The sequence below is a fragment of the Bos indicus x Bos taurus genome, chromosome 5 (assembly GCF_003369695.1).
Source record: "Bos indicus x Bos taurus breed Angus x Brahman F1 hybrid chromosome 5, Bos_hybrid_MaternalHap_v2.0, whole genome shotgun sequence".
Taxonomy (NCBI): domain Eukaryota; kingdom Metazoa; phylum Chordata; class Mammalia; order Artiodactyla; family Bovidae; genus Bos; species Bos indicus x Bos taurus.
In genome coordinates this window covers 43730208-43757315 of record NC_040080.1, presented here as the reverse complement: position 1 = coordinate 43757315, position 27108 = coordinate 43730208, and the positions used below count along the sequence as shown (strand labels likewise).

The 27108-nt window shown below is 37.8% G+C and overlaps 1 protein-coding gene across 1 annotated transcript in view; it reads left to right on the top strand.

Moving 5' to 3' along the window:
• Nucleotides 1-27108, top strand: part of SYT10 (synaptotagmin 10) — a 117699-nt gene that overhangs the window by 51171 nt on the left and 39420 nt on the right. Inside the window, exon 3 of the mRNA XM_027541702.1 lies at nucleotides 5255-5822. Within this exon, the coding sequence (XP_027397503.1) occupies nucleotides 5255-5822 (568 nt within the window). The remainder of the gene's footprint in view (nucleotides 1-5254; nucleotides 5823-27108) is intronic.

Genomic DNA, 27108 nt, shown 5'->3' with positions numbered 1-27108 from the left:
GTTGGTTAGCATCACTGACTCAATGGACATGGGTTTGGGTGGACTCCTGGAGTTGGTGATGGACAGGGAGGCCTGGCGTGCTGCAGCTCATGGGGTCGCAAAGGGTCGGACAATACTGAGTGACTTAACTGAACTGAGTCTTCAACAGTATGTAAACTGAGAAGTTCCACATGCTCAAGGTGGATTTAGAAAAGGCAAAGGGACCAAAGATCAAATTGCCAACATCCACTGGATCATAGAAAAAGCAAGCAAATTCCAGGAAAACATCTACTTCTCCTTCACTGACTACAATAAAGCCTTTCACTGTGTGGATCACAACAGACTGTGGAAAATTCTTAAAGAAATGAGAATAAAAGACCACTTACCTACCTCCTGAGCAACTTGTATGCAGGCCAGGAAGCAACAGTTAGAACCAGACTTGGTACAATGGACTGGTTGACAATTGTGACAGGAGTGCATCAAGGTTGTATATTGTCACCCTACTTATTTAACGGATACACAGAGTACCTGATGTGAAATGCCAGGCTGGAATTAGGGTTTTTGGGAGAAATATCAATAACCTCAGATATGTAGATGACACCACCATAATGGCAGAAAGCTAAATGGAACTAAAGGGCCTCAATGAAAGTGAAAGAGGAGAGCAAAAATGCTGACTTAAAACTTAAAACATTTAGAAAACTAAGATCATGGCATCTAGTCCCATCACTTCATGGCAAATAAATGGGCAAAACATGGAAACAGTGACATACTTTATTTTCTTGGGCTCCAAAATCTCTGCGGATAGTGACTTCAGTAATAAAATTCAAAGATGTTTGCTCCTTGGAAGAAAAGCTATGACAAACCTAGACAGCATATTATCATGTAAGAAACGAGTTGCCAGTCCAGGTTTGATACACGATACTGGATGCTTGGGGCTAGTGCACTGGGACGACCCAGAGGGATGGTATGGGGAGGGAGGAGGGAGGAGGGTTCAGGATGGGGAACACATGTATGCCTGTGGCATATTCATTTTGATATTTGGCAAAACTAATACAATTATGTAAAGTTTAAAAATAAAATAAAATTAAAAAAAAAAAAAAAAAAGCAGAGACATCTCTTTGCTGACAAAGTCCCAATTGTCAAAGCTATGGTTTTTCTAATAGTCATGTACAGGTATGAAAGTTGGACCAAAAAAGGCTGAGCACTGAAGAATTAATGCTTTCAAAGTGTGGTGCTGGAGAAGATTCTTGAGTTCCTTGAATAGCAAGGAGATCAAACCAGTCAATCCTAAAGGAAATCAACTCAGAATATTTCCTTGGAGGACTGATGCTGAAGCTGCAGCTCCAACACTTCAGCCACCTGAATCAAAGACCTGACTCACTGGAAAAGACTCTGATGGTGGGAAATATTGACAGCAGGAGGATATGGAGGTGACAGAGAATGAGATAGTTAGATGGCATCATCAACTCAATGGACATGAATTTGAGCAAGCTCCAGGTGTTGGTGATGGACAGGGAAGCCTGGTGTGCTACAGTCCATGGGGTCACAAAAAGTTGGACACGACTGAGTGACTGAACTGAAAGTACTCACAATAAGTGTTAATGGGAATATGATCTGGTTTTTTTTTTTAATATAAATTTATTTTATTTTTTATTTTTAATTTAAATTTATTTATTTTAATTGGAGGCTAATTACTTTACAATGTTGTGGATATGATCTGTTGACTTGAACTTTTTAGAGCCTGGAGTGGTGTATTCAGGGGGATTGATGTGAAAGTGGTAATAGAAGACAAGAAAGAAGGGTGGTGTGCAGTTATGTTGTGTCTTCTATGGCTGCTGCACCAGCCAGGAGAGAATAAACAGGTCTGAAGTTCCTAGACTCCTCACATTTTCTTCCAGTCTCTTAGCTCTCACCTTGCTTACTGTGGTTTCAGCGAACAGTGTGCACAGTGAGATACAGCAAGACAACTGGCGCTGTGAGCAGGATGAAGAACAATACATTGTAAGAGACATGGGTTTGATACCTGGGTCGGGATTCCCTGGAGAGGAAATGGCAACCTACACCAGTATCCTTGCCTGGAGAACCCCATGGACAGAGGATCCTGGTGGGTGACAGCCCATAGGTTCTCAAAGAACCGGACATGACTGAAGCAACTGAGCAGCAGCATGGCAGCATGGATGAAGAAAATAAAGCTCAAAATGTGAAGTGACTTGTCCAAAGTTGCTCACTTCATAGGAAGGCTGGGACCAAACTACTGTCTGATTTCAAGTGCAGCATTTTAAAAATCTCATCCCAGTGTAATCCTATTCAAGTGCTTTTGCTTGGATAGTGGGAAATATTGGCATGGTTTCCAGTGTGATTCCAGGACTCTACTCACATGTCACCCAAAGAGATTCTGTCCATTTGTATTCAACTTCTGGTCTCTGATTTTGTTTGAAAGAAAAGAACTGTTGGTAAAATAATATTTTAAAATTGCTGTATTAATACATTTGTTCCTGTGACATTATGTAATATTGACTATAATTAGTAGCTACCCTCGGATGTTCCAGGTAAGGTGGATAGAACTTTTCCTTCTCCATCAGGAGGAGTATATATGTGGTGTCTTCCTAGGTTTGAAGGTTAAGAGTGGGGTCTGTAGCAGTCTAATGGCCTGTACTTTAATTGGTTGGATATTTGTGTGAGACTAAATAGCCACTTACCACTGTCATTCCAAAGGAGAAAAAAAAATGCAATAAGGTAAAGAAGATCTGTGTTGTCATGACAGTACTTTAACATTGTAATAATTAAAGCTTCTCCTAGCTGACTAGCTAAACTCTGACTTAGAACAGGCACTATTTACTCTATAATTAGGGTACTGGCTTACTAGAATGAAAATCTTACTACTTTTTGATTCTTGTTAGAAGGGGCTTACAGCTGCACAGTTATAGTCAGTGACATAAGAAATAAATTACTGATTTTTTAGGGGGAGGATAGACGGAGAAGGCAATGGCACCCCACTCCAGTACTCTTGTCTGGAAAATCCCATGGATGGAGGAGCCTGGAAGGCTACAGTCCATGGGGTCGCTGAGGGTCGGACATGACTGAGCGACTTCACTTTTACTTTTCACTTTCATGCATTGGAGAAGGAAATGGCAACCCACTCCAGTGTTATTGCCTGGAGAATCCCAGGGACAGGGGAGCCTGGTGGGCTGCCGTCTATGGTGTTGCACAGAGTCAGACATGACTGAAGTGACTTAGCAGCAGCAGGGGGAGGACAGAAGATTAAATTTTATTGAAAAGCATAGGGAAGTGAAATCATGGGTCAACCAATAAGAAAAAAATTTTTGTGGGGTTTTTTGCTTGCAAAAAAAAATTAAATTGCTGCATAAGTGAAAGTGAGTTTGGCAGAAACATTAGATTGTTTAGTTAAGTATTCCAAGTCTCTTAAGAATGTTGAATGTATAAAGTGGGATATACTAGATCTATTTAATAATTCACAGCAATATATACTACTTGTATTCCTTTTAAAATTCTTATTATTTCCTGATGATTTGTGACCCTAATTTAAGCCCCTGATCTTATATATCAGGAATAGAGTCAAGATTAAAATGCATTTTATAGCGTATTCAACACGTTAAAATGGGATCAGTCTGAGGAAGCAGATCACTTCAAGCTTGAAGTCAGTCAGTAAAGACTTTTATATTTATACTCAAATACTGAAACTAAAATATTGAATTATTTTAGTTTTGAATTCAGTATAGTTTAATTAGGAGCAAATTCCCTCATCTGAGATAAAGTAGTCCTAGTTTGTTTTTGTATAGAAATATTTTTTAAATTATGATCAACTGGAAAAAGATATAATGACATGAGTAAAGGATTTTGATATAAGCGCTGGAGAGCTATTGAGTGTAAGAGAGAGCTGAAAGAAGGAAAGCCAAACTGAAGGCTACTGTAGAAAGCAAAGTATGAGGTGATGAGAATCTGGACTGAATAGCAATGGAAATGAAGCAGAATGGGCAATTATATGAGCTGTCTCAAAGCAGCAGATCAACAGGACTTAGAAAGTTGAGCAAAGCCCATGAATTAAAGAAAAGATGACTCAAAGCATACTGCAGGATTCCAAGCATAAGTGATTGAGAAAACTGTTAGACCTGTTATAAGAGATTATAGAAGAGATAACAGATTTGAAAGCAAAATAGAGAAAATAATGAATTTGCTTGACTTTGGGGCAAAATTAGGACATTTGTTTAGAAATCCCTCTTGAAGACAAAGAGATATGGAACTAAATTTTTGTCTATATGAGATATATCTATATCTCAGGAAACTCTGGGAATCATCAGATTTAAGATAGTAATTATAGCTCAGGAACTGATTATTAGTCTAGTGCAGTGACTGAAAAAAGAACAGAAAACCTGGAACTAGACCTTAAGGAAATACATAAGTTGACATGGCTCATGCTAGAAATCATGCAGAAAGTATAAAAGAATCAGATCTTAATGCAAGTCACAGTTAGGTGACGATTAGTAAGCTGATATATATATATATATATATATATATATATATGTATATATATATAATGTTTTGGAAATGTTGATGAGATAAACAGTAACTGAGTATATGAAATTCAGTTTGAATTTTAAGAACTATTATTTAACCCCAAATTCTAAAATCTTTCAATCCTTAAGAGTTTCTGAAGCCACTCTATGTTGAAAAAAGTAAAATGTCCTCATTTTGGCTGTCATAATTATATATATTTTGAAAAGTAAAAATTAATTTGGTTAAATATTAGAAATAACACAGTGTAAGAGCATGTGGACGTATGTCTTTAATATTGACACTAAAATGGAAATTCATAGGACCAAAATATCTAGATGAAAAGAAACCAGTCATCTGAATGATTTGTTTGCATAATGTTTAAATCTTGATGCATGCAGGTAATTGATAACATTTATAACATTTTGTGTAATATTGAACTTTTTTGGTAATCCTCTTTCTTTGTAATTGTGCTTATGATGGTAAGTAAAAATACCAAGAACTTGTAAATTGTGCATTTGTGTGTTTTAGGTGTTTCTATAATTTTAGGAGATTTTTTCTTTGAATACTTCATCCCTGGTTTTTCAAAAGTACTGTGTGTATATGTGTGTGTGTGTGTGTGTGTCCATCTGTTTATTGCTGTCGATAGATTACTTCATTATCATGGGTGTGAGGAAGAGTTTTTATGCCACTTTATGTAACATTATTATCAAAACAATCTGCTTAAATGATTTTTTGTGTGTATATATATATATGTATACAGACACAATTCCTTCAGAAGACACCTACCAAGGCAAATGCAGGTTTCCAGTGTTGATTTTGGCATGGGCACAGAACCCATTTTACAAAGAGGAGAAACAACAACCAGCATTGGGAGAATAAAACCAGAGCTCTACAAACAGAAATCAGTGGACTCTGAGGACAACAGGAAAGAAGATGTCAAAACCTGTGGAAAGCTTAATTTCACCCTCCAGTATGACTATGAAAATGAACTTCTAGTGGTGAAAATTATCAAAGCCTTAGATCTCCCTGCTAAAGACTTCATCGGAACTTCTGATCCTTATGTGAAGATGTATCTTCTTCCAGATAGGAAAAAGAAATTTCAGACTCGTGTGCACAGAAAGACTTTAAATCCTCTGTTTGATGAAACTTTTCAGTTTCCTGTAGCATATGATCAACTAAGCAACAGAAAATTACATTTCAGTGTGTATGATTTTGACAGATTTTCTAGACATGACATGATTGGGGAAGTGATTTTTGATAATTTGTTTGAAGCCTCTGATCTCTCCAGAGAAGCCACAGTATGGAAAGATATTCATTGTGCTACCACAGTAAGTTATAATAACACCAATGTATTCCTTTTATTTGACCTGCAGTGATATATAAAACTAATTTTTACCCAGATTAGTTTAAAAATTTAGGGAAATTTTATCCTAAATACCTGCAGTGTATGAATTACGTATGTACATACATAATTCAGGCACTTAACACTAGGTAATATTAGTTACTGTGTACATAAAAAATCTTTTCTTTTAATGTCTAACCTTTGTTTCTACACTTCTTGTTTTGAGGAAGTTCATTACTTCACCATACTGGACAGTTCTTATAATTTGCCAAAAGTAGTAGGCCTTTCACTTGTAAAATATTTATCTTTAACTTATTCTCTACAGTCAATTTCCAAATAGTTATTATTGATTTTAATTTTTTAAGACTATTTCATTCCTCAGATTTAACCTAAAATGTACTTTGATGCCATTTGGAAAGGCCTTGATTGAGCTTAAAGCAGCCCACTCCTTCAGAAGCTTTTGTGGAATTTGTAAAATTATACCATTTGAAATGGCAAATAATGAGGAAGTGATTGTTTACATTCAGTTCAGTTCAGTTCAGTCACTCACTTGTGTCTGACTCTTTGCAACCCCATGGACTGCAGCACCCCAGGCCTCCCTGTCCATCACCAAATCCCGGAGATTACCCAAATTCATGTCCATTGAGTTGGTGATGCCATCCAACCATCTCATCCTCTGTTGTTCCCTTCTCCTTCTGCCCTCAATCTTTCCCAGCATCAGGGTCTTCTCAAATGAGTCAGCTCTTTGCATCTGGTGGCCAAAGTATTGGAGTTTCAGCTTCAACATCAGTCCTTCCAATGAACACCCAGGACTGATCTCCTTTAGGATGGACTGGTTGGATGTCCTTGCAGTCCAAGGGACTCTCAAGAGTTTTCTCCAACACCACAGTTCAAAAGCATCAATTCTTTGGTGCTCAGCTTTCTTCACAGTCCAACTCTCACATCCATACACGACCACTGGAAAAACCATAGCCTTGACTAGATGGACCTTTGCTGACAAAGTAATGTCTCTGTTTTTTAATATGCTGTCTAGGTTGTCATAACTTTCCTTCCAAGGAGTAAGTGTCTTTTAATTTAATGGCAGAAATCACCATCTGCAGTGATTTGGGAGCCCAAAATAATAAAGTCAGCCACTGTTTCCACTGTTTCCCCATCTATTTGCCATGAGGTGATGGGACTGAATGCCATGATCTTAGTTTTCTGAATGTTGAGTTTTTTTTTTTTTAGGAACAAAATTTTATTTAAAATAGCATAAAAATACATAATATTAAATTTTACTAAAGACATGTACACTGAAAACTATAAGATATTTCTAACAGGAATTAAGATCTAAATAAATGAAAAGCCATTCTATTTCATAAATTAGAAAGTTTAATATTTTAACATGACAATTTACAAGTTAGATGCAATCCTTATGAAAATCCAAATGAAAGACAAGCTAATCCTAAAGTTCATATGTAATTGCAAGGAATCCTGAATAGCTATCAGTTCAGTTCAGTTCAGTCACTCAGTCATGTCCAACTCTTTGCGACCCCATGAATTGCAGCACGCCAGGCCTCCCTGTCCATCACCATCTCCCGGAGTTCACTCAGACTCATGTCCATTGAGTCAGTGATGCCATCCAGCCATCTCATCCTCTGTTGTCCCCTTCTCTTCCTGCCCACAATCCCTCCCAGCATCAGAGTCTTTTCCAATGAGTCAACTCTTCACATGAGGTGGCCAAAGTACTGGAGTTTCAGGAGATCCAACCAATCCATTCTAAAGGAGATTTCTTTGGAAGGAATGATGCTAAAGCTGAATGTTGAGCTTTAAGTAAACTTTTTCACTCTCCTCTTTCACTTTCATCAAGAGGCTTTTTAGTTCTTCTTCACTTTCTGCCATAAGGGTGGTGTCATCTGCTTATCTGAGGTTATTGATATTTCTTCTGGCAATCTTGATTCCAGCTTGTGCTTCATCCAGCCTAGCATTTCTCATTATGTATTCTGCATATAAGTTAAATAAGCAGGGTGACAATATACAGCCTTGATGTACTCCTTTTCCTATTTGGAACCAGTCTGTTGTTCCACGTCCAACTGTTGCTTCCTGACCTGCATACAGATTTCTTGGAGGCAGGTCAGGTGGTCTGGTATTCCCATCTCTTTCAGAATTTTCCACAGTTTATTGGGATCCACACAGTCAAAGGCTTTGGCATAGTCAGTAAAACAGAAATGTTTTTCTGGAACTCTCTTGCTTTTCCATGATCCAGTGGATGTTGGCAATTTGATCTCTGGTTTCTCTGCCTTTTCTAAAACCAGCTTGAACATCTGGAAGTTCACAGTTCATGTATTGTCGAAGCCTGGCTTGAAAAATTTTGAGCATTATTTTACTAGTATGTGAGATGAGTGCAATTGTATGGTAGTTTGTGTGTTCTTTGGCATTGCCTTTCTTAGGGATTGGAATGAAAACTGACCTTTTCCATTCCTGTGGTCACTGCTGAGTTTTCCAAATTTGTTGGCATATTGAGTGAGCACTTTCACAGCATCATCTTTTAGGATTTGAAATAACTAAACTGGAATTGTTTACATTAGAACTTGTCTTTTTCATTGTAAAATGATTATTATGATTATAAAATAATTTAATATAAAAATTTGAAAAATAGAATAAAAATATGCAATTAAATAGCCTATAATGCCATGAATTAATATGTAAAAACTTGGCATATTGCTATTTGTTTTTCTATAAATGTTTGTAAGTAATTAAAGTCAATATAAGTTTAAACTTTTCCATGCTTTTTTTCAGATGATGTTTGTTTTAGTACATGATGTTCAAGATATGATCCATTTTCCCCAGTGAGTCTTTTATTGTTGAACATTTAAATTAGGCATAAATTTGTTTATACTAAAAATTGTTGCATTCTTTTTACAGAAATTTCTTTTATATTCAAGAATATTTGTCCAGAATAGAACTGGAGAACCAGAATTAGTGAACTGGTCTCCTAGGAGGTTAGATTGCTAATTTTTTTCATTTATTATTAAATGAAGGTATTTAGTTTTTTACTGCCAGGCTGTCTTTATGTATTTAACATCTTTTATAAAAGTTTTACCACAAATTATAAACTTAAAAAGTTGAAGTTTTAGACAGAGACAGAAGTTATTTAAAAAATAAGAAAACTGTTAAATTTGAAATGCTCCTTTTGTAGCACACTAGTATTTGAGGTCAACACATTTCCATTATAAATTATACAGATAAATTAAATAAAATTTTATATTGTCAGTTTATTGCATTACGTCATCAAAACATTTTAGCTTTTGGGTTTTTATTTCATCGTCTCCACTGTGATTCTCTATTAAGGAACAAACTAGATTATATTTCAAAGGAACATTGGAACTTTTTGATTTCATATAATTTTTTACCTTATTACTTATATTCCTACAGGAATAACAATGGTGAAGAGGGAGTTTTTACTGTTTTAAACATATGACATATTCTAGAATTATAAAATGCAGATAACAATTAATTGCTGGGTTATTTCTCTTGATTCTCCAATCTTATTCCTTCTTTTATTTATTCAGCAACTATTTGCTGATTACCTACTCTGTGTTTGACATACTCTGAGTACTAGGAATGTGAAAAATGTTACCATAAAAAATTGTTTGACATACATTCTGTTCATATATTTGGGATCAGAGGTAGGTAACTCCTAAATGAAGTATAAAAATTAGCATAATTTTATAGGTGACTGATAGTGGATTTTCTTTTTAACATTTATATGTTATTTATATGTTCCATAATTGGTCCTTAAAAACATAGTAAGAATTCCTCATGGAAGCTTCAATTTTTGACTGTTTATAGAACATAAACTGTTTTTTGGTGAACATAAATGAACTCCTCAGTTTTATTTTTACTTCTCCCATATGATTCAGGTATTACTTTTTTATTTCTCTTGTAAAACCTACCACAAATATAGTGTCTTAACACAAATTTATCACGTCATACTTCTGTAGGTTAGAAGTCCAACATAGGTCTTATTGGACTGATCAAGGTGTTGGCAGGACTCTGCTCCTTTCTAGAGGCTCTAGGGGTGATGCATTTCTTGCCTTTTCCAGATTTTAGCAGTCACAGGAATTCCTTTGTGTTGATTGAGCCCATGTGAGCAATCAAGGATAAGCTTCCCATCCCAAGGTTTATAATCTTAATCATATCTGCAAAGTCCTTTTTTGCCATGTAGGTAGCATACTCAGGTCTTGTAATTAGGATGCAGCCATCTTTAAGGATGCCTTTATTTTGTCTGCCATGGCTATAGATATTTTCGTTTCAGTATTCTGGATATAAAAGGAAGTATGAGAATAATAATGTGTATTATTAAATTATTCTAGTCAAATGACGTTTCCCTTTAACTGGAACACCGAGCCATGCACTGTTCTAGATACTACTTATGACTTTTTTGTTGTGAAGATAGTGATGAAACTCAAGTTTCTTGAATACGGAACCAAAGTTCTCAGTATGCACTAGTATCATCTTTTAGGTTAATGTAGTATTTAATTAAAAATTCTCTTCAGCTTTTGAGAAATTATTAAGCATTTTTATATCCTCAGATTAATAAAAATGAAAAAAAGAACGAATTGAAATTTGCTTAAGAAATTGTCTTTTCCTACTCACACATCTTTAATTTTAAAAAATTCACACAGAAACTATAGAGTTTTCTAGAAAGAAGGAGAAAGGAATGAAATAGTAATGTAGTCATATGCCCTCACTAAACACTTGTTGAATAATTAACTTAGCATATTTTCATATAAGGTCAGTAAAAGAATGTATGTTAGTACAAACCTCCCAGAGGGGGAAAAACAATGCGATGAAGTACTTTATTGATATGTTTGGTTATATTTGTTGCCATTAACTACTTTCTGTAGACAAAAAAATTTAAAAATTATTGAGTGTGTAGCACAAATTCATATGTGAAATAAGCCAGAAATATTAATATTTTAAATTTATTGTTCATCCTATCAGGTTGAAAAAAGAGACACATATCAGGTATAAATGTATTACTAATTATTTCTATACAAGTAGGATTAACATTTTTATCAGGAATTAGCAGGTTTTTAAAATTTAAATTGCTTTATTTTAATTGGAGGAAAATTACTTTACAACATTGTATTGGTTTTGCCATACATCAACACGAATCTGCCACGAGTGTACATGTGTTCCCCATCCTGAACCCCTCCCTCCTCCCTCCCCATACCATCCCTCTGGGTCATCCCAGTGCACCAGCCCCAAGCATCCTGTATCATGCATTGAACCTGGACTGGCGATTCGTTTCTTATATGATATTATACATATTTCAATGCCATTCTCCCAAATCATCCCACCCTCGCCCTCTCCCACAAAGTCCAAAAGACTGTTTTATACATCTATGTCTCTTTTGCTCTCTCACATAGAGGGTTATCGTTACCATCTTTCTAAATTCCGTATGTATGTGTTAGTATACTGTATTGGTGTTTTTCTTTCTGACTTATTTCACTCTGTATAATAGGCTCCAGTTTCATCCACCTCATTAGAACTGATTCAAATGTATTCTTTTTAATGGCTGAGTAATACTCCATTGTGTATATGTACCACAGCTTTCTTATCCATTCATCTGCTGGTGGATATCTAGGTTGCTTCCATGTCCTGGCTATTATAAACAGTGCTGCAATGAACACTGGGGTACACGTGTCTCTTTCAATTCTGGTTTCCTTGGTGTGTAGGGTTTTTTTTTAAATTTCAGGTTGAATGACTAAGAAAACAGTAAAGTTGTATCTTTATTTTGTGCAAAAAATTAGTTATCACTTTAGAGCTCGTCTCATTGCATGTTAAAAATATGGTAAGCCAATTAGCACTTCACCTAACACAGAAATATCTCCAATGTAGGAAAAAAATCACATTGAAGGACAGTGTATATACTATACCTCTACTTCTAAAATGGGAAAGAAAAATATATATTCGCATTGAGTTATATATGCAATAAAGGTCTTTATAAGGAGACATAAAATTTTAGTACTAGCAGGAGGAGAAGGGGACGACAGAGGATGAGATGGCTGGATGGCATCACTGACTCGATGGACGTGAGTCTGAGTGAACTCCGGGAATTGGTGATGGACAGGGAGGCCTGGCGTGCTGCGATTCATGGGGTCGAAAGAGTCAGACACGACTGAGCAACTGATCTGATCTGATTGCATGTGTCCTTCATAGCTCAACTGATGAAGAATCTGCCTGTAATGCAGGAGGCCCTAGTTGGATTCCTGGGTCAGGAAGATCCCCTGGAGAAGGGACAGGTTACCCACTCCCGTATGCTTGGGCTTCCCCGGTGGCTCAGACAGCAGAGAATGCAGTGCGGAAGATCTGGGTTCAATCCCCAGGTTGGGAAGATCCTCTGGAGGAGTGCATGATAACCCACTCCAGTATTCTTTCCTGGAGAATCTTATGGACAGAGGATCCTGGTGGGCTATAGTCCATAAGGTCGCAAAGAGTCAGAAACAACTGAATCAACTTAACATGCATGCAGGCAATGTGCTTAGCTGCCCAGTCGTGTTGGACTCTTTGTGACCCGGTGGACTGTAGCACATCAGAGTCCTCTGTCCATGAGATTCTCCAGGAAAAAATACTGGGGTGGGTTGCCATGCCTTCCTCCAGGGGATCTTTCTGACTCAGGGATGGAACCTGCATCTCTCTCTTACATCTCTTGCATTGGCAACTGGGTTCTTTATAACTAGAAACACCTAAGAAGCCCAATAATAGTCACTAGTGAAGTCGTTCAGTCGTGTCTGACTCTTTGCGACCCCGGTGACTGAAGCCCACCAGGCTCCTCTGTCCATGGGATTCTCCAGGCAAGAATACTGGAGTGGGTTTCCATTCTTTTTCCAGGGGATCTTCCCGACCCAGGAATCGAACTCAGGTCTCCCGCATTGCAGGCAGACACAGACAGACACAGGCAGACGCTTTAACCTCTGAGCCAATTACCTATTGGCAAAAATGGTAGAAACTCAATGAATATGGAAAAGGAATAATTTGTAATATATTACTTTATATACATTTTATGTTTCAGTAGTTCAGTTCAGTCACTCAGTCGTATCTGACTCTTTGTGACCCCATGGACTACTGCACACCTGGCTTCCCTGTCCATCACTAACACCCAGAGTTTGCTCAAATTCATTTTGGTGATGCCATCCAACCATCTCAACCTCTGTCATCCCCTTCTCCACCTGCCTTCACTTTCATTAAAAGGCTCTTTAGTTCTTCACTTTCTTCCATAAGGGTGATATCATCTGTGTATTTGAGGTTATTGATATTTCTCCCAGAAATCTTGATTCCAGTTTGTGCTTCATCCAGTCTGGCATTTTGCATTATATACTCTGCATTTAACTTAAATAAGTAGGGTGGCAATACACAGCCTTGACTACTCCTTTCCCAATTTGGAACCAGTCTGTTGTTCCATATCCAGTTCTAACTATTGCTTCTTGAACTACATACAGATTTCTCAGGATGGAGGTAAGGTGGTTTGGTATTCCCATCTCTTTCAGAATTTTCCAGTTTGTTGTGATCCACACAGTCAAAAGCTTTGGTGTAGTCAATAAGCAGTAGATGTTTTTCTGGAACTCACTTGCTGTTTTGATAATTCAGTGGATGTTGACAATTTGATCTCTGGTTCCTCTGCCTTTTTAAATCCAGCTTGAACATCTGGAAGTTCACGGTTCACGTACTGTTGAAGCCTGGCTTGGAGAATTTTGAGCATTACTTTGCTAGCATGTGAGATGAGTACAATTGTGCGGTAGTTTGAACATTCTTTGGCATTGCCTTTCTTTGGAATTGGAATGAAAACTTACCTTTCCCAGTCCTGTGACCACTGCTGAGTTTTCTAAATTTGCTGGCATATTACTGAACTGAACTGAACTGAACTACTGAAATGTAAAATGTAAATAAAGTAATATATTACAATGTGAGTAGAACACATTAACAGAATCATCTTTTAGGATTTGAAATATCTCAACTGGAATTCCATCACCTCCACTAGCTCTGTTCATAGTGATGCTAAGACCCTCTTGACTTCGCATTCTGGGATGTCTGGCTCTAGGTGAGTGATCACACCATCATGGTTACCTGGGTCGTGAAGATCTTTTTCTATAGTTCTTCTGTGTATTCTTGCCACCTCCTCTTAATGTCTTCTGCTTCTGTGAGGTCCATACCATCTCTGTCTCTTATTGTGCCCATCTTTGCATGAGATGTTCCCTTGGTATCACTAATTTTCTTGAAGAGACCTCTAGTCTTTCCCATTCTATTGTTTTCCTCTATTTCTTTGCCCTGATCACTGAGGAAGACTTTCTCATCTCTCCTTGCTATTCTTTGGAACTCTGCATTCAAATAGGTATATCTTTCTTTTTCTCCTTTGCCTTTAGCTTCTCTTCTTTTCTCAGCTATTTGTAAGGCCTCCTCAGACAACCATTTTGCCTTTTTGCATTTCTTTTTCTTGAGGATGGTCTTGATCACTACTTCCTGTACAATGCCATGAACCTGTGTCCATAGTTCTTCAAGTACTCTGTCTATAAGATCTAATCCTTTGAATCTATTTGTCACTTCCACTGTATAATCATGGGGGATTTGATTTAGATCATACCTGAATGTTCTAGTGGTTTTCCATACTTTCTTCAATTTCAGTCTGAATTTGGCAATAAGGAATTCATGATCTGATCCACAGTCAGTTCCCAGTCTTCTTTTCGCTGACTCTGTAGAGCTTCTTGGAGAAGGCAATGGCACCCAACTCCAGTACTCTTGCCTGGAAAATCCCATGGATGGAGGAGCCTGGTAGGCTGCAGTCCATGGGGTTGCTAAGAGTTGGACACGACTGAGCGACTTCACTTTCACGTTTCACTTTCATGCATTGGAGAAGGAAATGGCAACCCACTCCAGTGTTTTTGCCTGGAGAATCCCAGGGACGGGGGAGCCTGGTGGGCTGCCGTCTATGGGGTCGCACAGAGTCGGACACGACTGAAGCGACTTAGCAGCAGCAGCAGCAGCAGCAGCAGCAGCAGCAGCAGCAGCAGCATAGAGCTTCTCCATCTTCAGCTGCAAAGAAAACAATCTAATTTCGGTATCGACCATCTGGTGATGTCCATGTGCATAATTGTGTCTTGTGTTTCTGGAAGAGGGTGTTTGCTATGACCAATGTGTTCTCTTGACAAAACTCTGTTAGACTTTTCCCTGCTTCATTTTGTACTCCAAGGCCAAATTTACCTGTTACTCCAGGTATCTCTTGACTTCCTACTTTTGCATTCCAGTCCCATAAAATGAATAGGACACCTATTTTGGGTGTTAATTCTAGAAGGTCTCCTAGGTCTTCATAGAACTTTTCAATGTCATCTTCTTCAGCATTACTGGTTGGGGCATAGATTTGGATTACTGTGATATTGAATGGTTTGCCTTGGAAACGAACAGAGATCATTTTACATTTAAACTAATTATTCAAATTTTAATTAACTTTTTCAAAAAGTCCAATATCATAAAAACTAATGTATTTTGAATATGTAAATGTAGTTTTCTTATGAACACTCAAGAAACCACTGAAAGTATAAATATATAAGGAAAGGCTTTCCTTCTTATAAACAGAACCACTTCATTTGCACATTTATTTATTTATGCTGCTATTGAAATAATATTTTTTGAGCACCACCTATGTTCTAGACACTCAGGAACCTCAAGGAGGGAAGGATGTATGTATGTGTGTAACCACATTGACCTGGCTTACAGATATAACATGTTTCAATCTATTATCTTTAATAGTCTATCAAAAGTCTATTATGTTTTGACTGTTTCTGTTTTGTAAATAATTTTGTTTGTATTATTTTTTAGATTCCACATACAAGTAATAGCATATATTTGTCTTTATTTTTTGTTTTTTAATTTATTTTTTAAATATAAATTTATTTATTTTAATTGGAGGCTAATTACTTTACAATATTGTATTGGTTTTGCTATACATTGACATGAATCTGCCACATGTGTTCCCCATCCTGAACCCACCTCCCACCTCCCTCCCCATACCATCCCTCTGGGTCATTCCAGTGCACCAGCCCCAAGCATCCTGTATCATGCATCGAACCTGGGCTGGCGATTCATTTCACATATGATAATATACAAGTTTCAATGCCATTCTCCCAAATCATCCCACCCTCGCCCTCTCCCACAGAGTCCAAAATACTGTTCTATACATCAGTGTCTCTTTTGCTGTATCGCATACAGGGTTATCGTTACCATCTTTCTAAATTCCATATATATATGTGTTAGTGTTTTTCTTTCTGGCTTACTTTACTCTATAATAGGCTCCAGTTTCATCCACCTCATTAGAACTGATTCAAATGTATTCTTTTTAATGGCTGAGTAATACTCCATTGTACATATGTACCACAGCTTTCTTATCTATTCATCTGCTGATGGACATCCAGGTTGCTTCCATGTCCTGGCTATTATAAACAATGCTGTGATGAACATTGGGGTACACGTGTCTCTTTCAATTCTGGTTTCCTCGGTGTGTATGCCCAGCAGTGGGATTGCTGGGTCATATGGCAGTTCTATTTCCAGTTTTGTAACTCCATAGTGGCTGTACTAATTTGCATTCCCACCAACAGTGTAAGAGGGTTCCCTTTTCTCCACACCCTCTCCAGCATTTATTGCTTGTAGACTTTTGGATCGCAGCCATTCTGACTGGCATGAAATGGTACCTCATTGTGGTTTTGATTTGCATTTCTGTAATAATTAGTGATGTTGAGCATCTTTTCATGTGTTTGTTAGCCATCTGTATGTCTTCTTTGGAGATATGTCTGTTTAGTTCTTTGGCCCATTAGGAGTTGCTTGTATATTTTTGAGATTAATTCTTTGTCAGTTGTTTCATTTGCTATTATTTTCTCCCATTCTGAAGGCTGTCTTTTCACCTTGCTAATAGTTTCCTTTGCTGTGCAGAAGCTTTTAAGTTTAATTAGGTCCCATTTGTTTATTTTTGCTTTTATTTCCAATATTCTGGGAGGTGGGTCATAGAGGATCCTGCTGTGATTTATGTCAGAGAGTGTTTTGCCTATGTTCTCCTCTAGGAATTTTATAGTTTCTGGTCTACATTTAGATCTTTAATCCATTTTGAGTTTATTTTTGTGTATGGTGTTAGAAAGTGTTCTAGTTTCATTCTTTTACAAGTGGTTGACCAGTTTTCCCAGCACCACTTGTTAAAAAGATTGTCTTTTCTCCATTGTATATTCTTGCCTCCTTTGTCAAAGATAAGGTGTCCATAGGTGCGTGGATTTGTCTCTGGGCTTTCTATTTTGTTCCATTGATCTACATTTCTGTCTTTGTGCCAGTACCTTACTATCTTGATGACTGGGGCTTTGTAGTACAGCCTGAAGTCAAGCAGGTTGACTCCTCCAGTTCCATTCTTCTTTCTCAAGATACCTTTGGCTATTTGAGGTTTTTTGTATTTCCGTACAAATTGTGAAATTATTTGTTCTAGTTCTGTGAAAAATACCATTAGTAGCTTGATAAGGATTGCATTGAATCTATAGATTACTTTGGGTAGTATACTCATTTTCACTATATTGATTCTTCTGATCCAAAAACATGGTATATTTCTGCATCTATTTGTGTCCTCTTTGATTTCTTTCACCAGTGTTTTATGGTTTTCTATATATAGGTCTTTTGTTTCTTTAGGTAGATATATTCCTAAGTATTTTATTATTTTCATCGCAAATGTGAATGGAATGGTTTCCTTAATTTCTCTATTTTCTCATTATTAGTGTATAGGAATGCAAGGGATTTCTGTGTGTTGATTTTATATCCTGCAACTTTACTATATTCATCGATTAGCTCTCGTAATTTCCTGATGGAGTCTTCAGGGTTTTCTATGTAGAGGATCATGTCACCTGCAAACAGTGAGAGTTTTATTTCTTCTTTTCCAATTTGCATTCCTTTTATTTCTTTTTCTGTTCTGATTGCTGTGGCTAAAACTTCCAAAACTATGTTGAATAGTAGTGGTAAGTGTGGGCACCCTTTTCTTGTTCCTGAGTTTAGGGAAAATGCTTTCAATTTTTCACCATTGAGGATAATGTTTGCTGTGGGTTTGTCATATATAGCTTCTATTATGTTGAGGTATGTTCCTCCTATTGCTGCTTTCTGGAGAGTTTTTATCATAAATGGATGTTGAATTTTGTCAAAGGCTTTCTCTGCATCAATTAAGATAATCTTATGGCTTTTATTTTTCGATTTGTTAATGTGGTGTATTTCATTGATTGATTTATGGATATTGAAGAATCCTTGCATCCCTGGGATAAAGCCCACTTGGTCATGGTGTATGATGTTTTTAATGTGTTGTTGGATTCTGATTGCTAGAATTTTGTTAAGGATTTTTGCATCTATGTTCATCAGTAATATTGGCCTGTAGTTTTCCTTTTTTGTGGCATCTTTGTCAGGTTTTGATATTAGGGTGATGGTGGCTTCTTAGAATGAGTTTGGAAGTTTACCTTCCTCTGCAATTTTCTGTAAGAGTTTGAGTAGGATAGGTGTTAGCTCTTCTCCAAATTTTTGGTAGAATTCAGCTGTGAAGCCGTCTGGACCTGGGCTTTTGTTTGCTGGAAGATTTCTGATTACAGTTTCAATTTCTGTGCTTGTGATGGTTCTGTTAAGATTTTCTATTTCTTCCTGGTCCAGTTTTGGAAAGTTGTACTTTTCTAAGAATTTGTCCATTTCTTCCATGTTGTCCATTTTATTGGCATATAATTGCTGATAGTAGTCTCTTAAGATCCTTTGTATTTCTGTGTTGTCTGTTGTGATCTCTCCATTTTCATTTCTAATTTTATTGATTTGATTTTTCTCCCTTTGTTTCTTGCTGAGTCTGGCTAATGGTTTGTCAATTTTATTTATCCTCTCAAAGAACCAGCTTTTGGCTTTGTTGACTTTTGCTGTGGTCTCTCTCTCTCTCTCTTTTTTTTTTTTTTTGCATTTATTTCTGCCCTACGACAGAGGATGAGATGGCTGGATGGCATCACTGACTCGGTGGACATGAGTCTGAGTGACCTCCGGAAGTTGGTGATAGACAGGGAGGCCTGGCGTGCTGCGATTCATGGGGTCGCAAAGAGTCGGACATGACTGAGCGACTTAACTGAACTGAACTGAACTGCCCTAATTTTTAAGATTTCTTTCCTTCTACTAACCCTGGGGTTCTTCATTTCTTCCTTTTCTAGTTGCTTTAGGTGTAGAATTAGGTTATTTATTTGACTTTTTTCTTGTTTCTTGAGGTGCTCCTGTATTGCTATGAACCTTCCCCTTAGCACTGCTTTTACAGTGTCCCACAGGTTTTGGGTTGTGTTTTCATTTTCATTCATTTCTAGGCATATTTTGATTTCTTTCCTTTTTTTCTCCTTTTTATTTTATTTATTTTACTTTACAATTTTGTATTGGTTTTGCCATACATCAACATGATTTCTTTTTTTATTTCTTCTATGCTTTGTTGGTTATTCAGCAGCCTGTTGTTCAGCCTCTACATGTTGGAATTTTTAGTAGTTTTTCTCCTGTAACTGAGATCTAATCTTACTGCATTGTGGTCAGAAAAGAGGCTTGGAATGATTTCAATTTTTTTGAATTTGCCAAGGCTAGATTTATGGCCCAGGATGTGATCTATCTTGGAGAAGGTTCCGTGTGCACTTGAGAAAAAGGTGAAATTCACTGTTTCGGGGTGAAATGTCCTATAGATATCAATTTAGTCTAACTGGTCTATTTTATCATTTAAATTTTGTGTTTCCTTGTTAATTTTCTGTTTAGTTGATCTATCCATAGATGTAAGTAGGGTATTAAAGTCTCCCACTATTATTGTGTTATTGTTAATTTCCCCTTTCATACTTGTTAGCATTTATCTTACATATTGTGGTGCTCCTATATTGAGTGCATATATATTTATAATTGTTATAGCTTCTTCTTGGATTGATCCTTTGATCATTATGTAGTGTCCTTCTTTGTCTCTTTTCACAGCCTTTGTTTTAAAGTCTATTTTATCTGATATGAGTATTGCTACTCCTGCTTTCTTTTGGTCTCTATTTGCGTGGAATATCTTTTTCCAGCCCTTCACTTTCAGTCTATATGTGTCCCTTGTTTTGAGGTGGGTCTCTTGTAGACAACATATATAGGGGTGTTGTTCTTATATCCATTCAGCCAGTCTTTGTCTTTTGGTTGGGGCATTCAACCCATTTACATTTAAGGTAATTATTGATAAGTATGATCCCATTGCCATTTACTTTATTGTTTTGGGTTTGAGTTTATACACCCTTTCTGTGTTTCCTGTCTAGAGAAGATCCTTTAGCATTTTTTGGAGAGCTGGTTTGGTGGTGCTGAATTCTCTCAGCTTTTGCTTCTCTGTAAAACTTTTGATTTTTCACTCATATTTGAATGAGACCCTTCTTGGGTACAGTAATCTGGGCTGTAGTTTATTTTCTTTCATCACTTTAAGTATGTCCTGCCATTCCCTCCTGGCCTGAAGAGTTTCTATTGAAAGATCAGCTGTTATCCTTATGGGAATCCCCTTGTGTGTTATTTATTGTTTTTCCTTTGCCACTTTTTAGTATTTGTTCTTTGTGTTTGATGTTTATTAATTTGATTAATATGTGTCTTGGGGTGTGTCGCCTTAGGTTTATCCTGTTTGGGACTCTCTGTGTTTCTTGGACTTGGGTGATTATTTCCTTCCCCATTTTAGGGAAGTTTTCAACTATTATCTCCTCAAGTATTTTCTCATGGTCTTTCTTTTTGTCTTCTTCTGGGACTCCTATGATTCAAATGTTGGGGCGTTTAACATTGTCCCAGAGGTCTCTGAGATTGTCCTCATTTCTTTTAATTTGTTTCTCTTTTTTCCTCTCTGTTTCATTTATTTCTACCATTCTATCTTCTACCTCACTTATCCTATCTTCTGCCTCCATTATTCTACTGTTGGTTCCCTGCAGAATGTTTTTGATCTCATTTATTTCATTATTCATTATATATTGACTCTTATCTATTTCTTCTAGGTCCTTGTTAAATCTTTCTTGCATCTTCTCAATCCTTGTCTCCAGGCTATTTATCTGTAACTCCATTTTGTTTTCAAGATTTTGGATCATTTTCACTATCATTATTCAGAATTCTTTATCAGGTAGATTCCCTATCTGTTCCTCTTTTGTTTGGGTTGGTGGACATTTATCCTGTTCCTTTACCTGCTGGGTATTCCTCTGTCTCTTCATCTTGTTTATATTCCTGTGTTTGGGGTGGCCTTTCTGTATTCTGGCAGTTTGTGGAGTTGTCTTTATTGTGGCATTTCCTCGCTGTGGGTGGGGTTGTACGGGTGGCTTGTCAAGGTTTCTTGGTTAGGGAAGCTTGTGTCAGTGTTCTGGTGGGTAGAGCTGGATTTCTACTCTCTGGAGTGCAATGAAGTGCCCAGTAATGAGTTATGAGATGTCAGTGGTTTGGGAGTAACTTTGGGCAACCTGTATATTGAAGCTCAGGGCTATGTTCCTGTGTTGCTGGAGAATTTATATGGTATGTCTTGCTCTGGAACTTGTTGGTCCCTAGGTGGTGCTTGGTTTAAGTGTAGGTATGGAGGCATTTGATGAGCTCCTATCAATTAATGTTCCCTGGAGTCAGGAGATCTCTGGTGTTCTCAGGATTTGGATTTAAGCCTCCTGCCTCTGGTTTTCAGTCTTATTCTTACAGTAGCCTCAAGACTTCTCCATCTGTCACTTCCAAGGCAGTTCCCTCTGTTTGTTTTAGCTTCCTGTGTTTGCTGATGACTGCAGCCATGAAATTAAAAGACACTTACTCCTTGGAAGGAAAGTTATGACCAACCTAGATAGCATGTTCAAAAGCAGAGACATTACTTTGCCAACAAAGGTTCGTCTAGTCAAGGCTATGGTTTTTCCTGTGGTCATGTATGGATGTGAAAGTTGGACTGTGAAGAAGGCTGAGTGCCGAAGAATTGGTGCTTTTGAACTATGGTGTTAGGGAAGACTCTTGAGAGTCCTTTGGACTGCAAGGAGATCCAACCAGTCCATTCTGATGGAGATCAGCTCTGGGATTTCTTTGGAAGGAATGATGCTAAAGCTGAAACTCCAGTACTTTGGCCATCTCATGTGAAGAGTTGACTCATTGGAAAAGACTCTGATACTGGGAGGGATTGGGGGCAGGAGGAGAAGGGGACGACAGAGGATGAGATGGCTGGATGGCATCACTGACCTGATGGACGTGAGTCTGGGTGAACTCCGGGAGTTGGTGATGGACAGGGAGGCCTGGCGTGCTGCGATTTATGGGGTCACGAAGAGTCGCACATGACTGAGCGACTGATCTGATCTGATCAATGTCTAATTTCCGCCCTGACATAAGGGGGCGATGGTGGACACTTTTTTAGGCTCACTTGTTCAGTCGTGCTGTGGGGAGGGAGGAACGCTGCAAACAAATAACACTGGCTTCTGTGGGGAGTGCTCACAGTGTCTCGGCCACATTGGGTTTGCCCCCACTCACAGGGTGTGTGCTTTCCCTGTCTACACTCTTAGGCTCTAGGTTGCTCTGCCAGGAACTGTCTGAGGCTGGCCCTGGGTTGTATGCACTTCCCAGGTCTAAGCCGCTCAGGTTCAGGTACTTGGGTACTCCTCAAAGGCACAGACTCGGTTGGGCCTGCGTTTGGTGCCCTTCCCAGGTCCGAGCAGATCAGGTGACCAGGTGTTTGGCGAGCGCGGTCTCTGCGACTTATCACCTCCCCTGTCCCTGCTGCTTGGTTTTCTGGGTGTATAATTGGCGCACCTTCTCAGGTGGATGTTGACCATTCAGAATCCCAAGAAGTCTTGGTTAGCAACGAAGCCTGCTTGCAGTTTGGTAGGTGATGCCATCTCTGGGGCCACGATTGCCCCCTTCTGGCTCTGGCTGCCCTTCCCTGCCTGTCTCTGGCAGGGGATGGGCCAGTCTGCAGCCGGCTAGCTCTAGTTAGTCCTTTGTTCTGTGAGCGTGCCTGGCGGTGTCTTAGGTTAGGGCTTTTCACAGGGTAGCTATCCCACAGTCTGGGTTGCTATCTCAAGTTAGTTCCCTCAGATTTCCCTTGGGGCATTCAGCCCTGGTCCTTACTCTAAGCAGTGCAGCCCCCGCCTCCCTGCCCAGCCCCCGCTTGCTAGTGGTGTATGCGCGCATCTGCACTGCTTCTCCGCTGGGAGTTACCGTTGGGCACCCAATCTGGTTTTAATTATTTATTTATTTTTCCTCCCATTTATGTTGCCCTCTGAGGTTCCAAGGCTCACCACAGACTTGCCAATGAGAATGTTTCCTGGTGTTTGGAAACTTCTCTCTTTTTTAAGATTCCCTTCCCAGGACGGATCTCCATCCCTACCTCTTTTGCCTCTCTTTTTATCTTTTATATTTTTTCCTACCTCCTTTCGAAGACAATGGGCTGCTTTTCTGGGTGCCTGCTGTCCTCTGCTGGCATTCAGAGGTTGTTTTGTGGAATTTACTCAGCGTTCAAATGTTCTTTTGATGAATTTGTGGGGAAGAAAGTGGTCTCCCCGTCCTATTCCTTTGACATCTTAGGACCACCCTCTGTCTTTCTTTAATCTCTAAGTCCATCCATGTTGCTGCAAATGGTATTATTTCATTCATTTTTATGGCTAAATGTTATTCCACTGTATATATATATTACATGTTTATCCATTCATCTGTTGATGGACATTATGGTTGCTTCCATGTCCTGGCTATTGTAAATAGTGCCACTACAAACATTGAGGTGCATGTACTTCTGAATTAGAGTTTTCATCTTTTCTGGACTTATGTCCAGGAGTGAAATTGCTGGGTCATATGGTCACTTTAATTTTAGTTTCTTAAGGAACCTCCATACTGTTTTCCAAAGTAGCTGCATCAATTTGCATTCCCACCAACAGTGTAGGAGGGTTCTCTTTTTTCCATACCCTCTCTAGCTTTTAATTGTAGACTTTTTGATAATGGTCATTCTGAAGGATGTGACATGATGCGTCTTTGTAGTTTTGATTTGTATTTTGCTGATCATTAGGGCTTCCCAAGTGGTGCAAGTAGTAAAGAACCCTCCTGCCAGTGCAGGAGACATAAGGGACACTGATTCAATCCCTGCATCAGGAAGATTCCCCTGGAGAAGAGCATGGCAACCTACTCCAGTATTTTTGCCTGGAGAATCCCATGGATAGAGGAGCCTGGCAGGCCATAGTCAATAGGGTCACAAAAAGTCAGAAATGATTGAAGCATGCATGATAATTAGTGATATTGAGCATCTTTTCATGTGCCTATTGTCTTCTTTGTAGATATGTCTATTTAGGTCTCCTGCCCATTAAAAAAAAAAAAATTTCATTGTTGAGTTGTATGATCTGTTTGTATATTTTGGAAATTAAGTCCTTGTTGGTTCCATCCTTTGCAAATATTTTCTCTGAGTCCATAGATTGTTTTTTCATTTTGTTTCTGGTTTCCTTTGCTATGCAAAATCTTATAAGTTTGATTAGGTCCCATTTGTTTACTTTTTTTCTTTTATTTCTATTGCCTTGGGAGCTGACCTAAGAAAACATTGCTACAATTAAGGTCAGAGAATGTTTTACCTATGTTTTCTTCTAGGAGTGTTATGGTGTCTTTTCATATATTTAAGTATTTGAGCCATTTTAAGTTTATTTTTGTGTATGATGTGGGAGAGTGTTAACTTCATTGATTTACATGCAGCTGTCCAGGTTTCCTAGCACTTGTGGAAGAGAATGTCTTTTCTTCACTGTATTTTCTTGCCTCCTTTTTTGAAGATGGACTGTAGGTGTGTGGCTTTATTTTTGGACTCTATATTCTGTTTCACTGATCTTTGTCTGTTTTTCTGCCCATACCATGTTTTTCTATCACTGTGGTTTTGCAGTCCTGTCTGAAGTCTGGAAGGCTTATACCTCCAGCTTTCTTCTTTTTCCTCAGCATTGCCTTGGCAATTATGACTCTTTCATAGTTCCATATAAATTTTAGGATTATTTGTCCCTCCCTTCTGGCAACCACCAGTTTGTTCTTTGTACCTATGGGTCTGTTTCTGTTTTATTTGTATTTGTTTTTTAGATTCCACATATGAGCGAATTTATATGCCACTTGTCTTTCTCTCTGATTTATTTCATAAACTTGGGGTATAATGCCCTCAAGTTCTATCCATATTATTGCAAATGACAAGATTTTATTTTTATGATTGAGTACTATTCCATTGTGTGCATATATACATCTTCTTTATCCATTTATCTTTCAACAGAAACAGGTGGCTTCCATATCTTGGCTACTATAAGCAGTGCTGTAATGAACACAGAGGTACATATATATTTTTAAAAGACTATTTTTATTTTCTTCAAGCAAATACCCAGAAGTGTAGTTGCTGGCCCATATTTCAGTCCTGTTTTTTTTCATTTTTTGAACAACCTTCATACTGTTTTCTACACCAATTTACAGCTTGCACCAATTTACAACTTCCATTAACATTGTATGATAATTTTCTTTTCTCCGTATTCTCACCAAAACTTTTTTCTTGTCTTTTGATAATAGCCATTCTGACAGTTGTGAGGTGGTTATATCATTATGTTTTTTGACTTGCATTTCTCATTCTTATTTTTCCCATTCAGTAGGCATTTTAGTTTGATCTAGTCCTACCTATTTGTTTGTTTATACCTTTGTCTTCCTTTCCTGATGAGACACATAGAAAAAATATTAAAATCAGTGTCAGGGAATGTACTGCCTATGTTTTCTTCTAGGAATTCTATGGTTTTGTTTTGTACAGTCTTTAATCCATTCAAAGTTTGTTTTTATATGGTGTGAGACAATAGTCAATTTGATTCTTTTGAATGTAGCTGTTCAGTTTTCTAACACCATTTATTGTATAAGCTTTTCCCATTGTCATTTCTTACCTCCTTTAATGTAGATTAATTGTCCATCTAAATTTGTGTTTATTTATGGGCTCTCTACTGCTGCTACTGCTAAGTCACTTCAGTCGTGTCCGACTCTGTGTGACCCCATAGACGGCAGCCCACCAGGCTTCCCCATCCCTTGGATTCTCCAGGCAAGAACACTAGAGTGGGTTGCCATTTCCTTCTCCAATGCATGAAAGTGAAGTCACTCAGTTGTGTCCGGTTCTAGCAACCCCATTGACTGCAGCCCACCAGGCTCCTCCGTCCATGGGATTTTCCAGGCAAAAGTACTGGAGTAGGGTGCCATTGCCTTCTCCGTATGGGCTGTCTATTCTGTTCCATTGATTATACTGTTTTGTTTACTGTAGCTTTGTAGAATAGTGTGAAGTCAAGGAGCATGATATTTTCAGCTTTCTTCTTTTTCTCAAAATTACTTTGACTATTCAAGGGCTTTCATGATCCCAAACAAATTTTAGGATTATCTGTCCTACTTCTGTGAAAAAACATCAGTTATTTTTATAGATATTGCAATGATTAATAAAATATTGATTTTTCCAATTCATAAGCACAGTCTGTCTCTCCTCTTACTTGTAATGTCTTTGATTTCTTTTATCAAAGTCTTAAGAATTTTCAGAATAAAGATCTTTCACCTCCTTGGCTAAATTTATTCCTATATATTTTATTTGTTTTGATGCAGCTTTAAATGGGATGTCTTTTTTAATTTCTCCTTCTGATAGTTTGATATTAGTGTATAAAATGCAACAGATTTATGTATATTAGTTTGTATCCTTCAATATTGCTGAATTTTTTAATTAGTCCTAATACTTTGTTGATGGAGTCTTTGGGGCTTCTCTATATAGTGTCAGGTCATCTGAAAACATTGATAATTTTACTCCTTCCCTTCCACTTTAGATGACTTCTGTTTATTTTTCTTGACTAATTATTGTGACTAGAATTTCTAATGCTCTGTTACATAAAAGTGACAAGAATGGGCATCCTTGTCTTGTTCCTGACCTAAAGGAAATGTGTCTTCAAATTTTTATCATTGAGTATGATGTTAGCTATGGGTTTATCATATATAGTCTTTATTATGTTGAAGTATGCTCCTTCTATGCCCACTTTGTTGAGAGTTTTTATCATAAATTGATGTTGAACTTTATAAAATGCCTTTCAACATCTGTTGAGATGATCATATGATTTTTACTTTTTGTTTTGTTCATATGGTATGTCACATTGATTGAATTTGTGGATATTGTACCATTCTTGCAACCCTGGAATGAATCCAAGTTGATCATTCTCTCTTTAACTTTTGCCATTTTCATTATGATATGCCTTAGTGTGGACCTTTTTAGG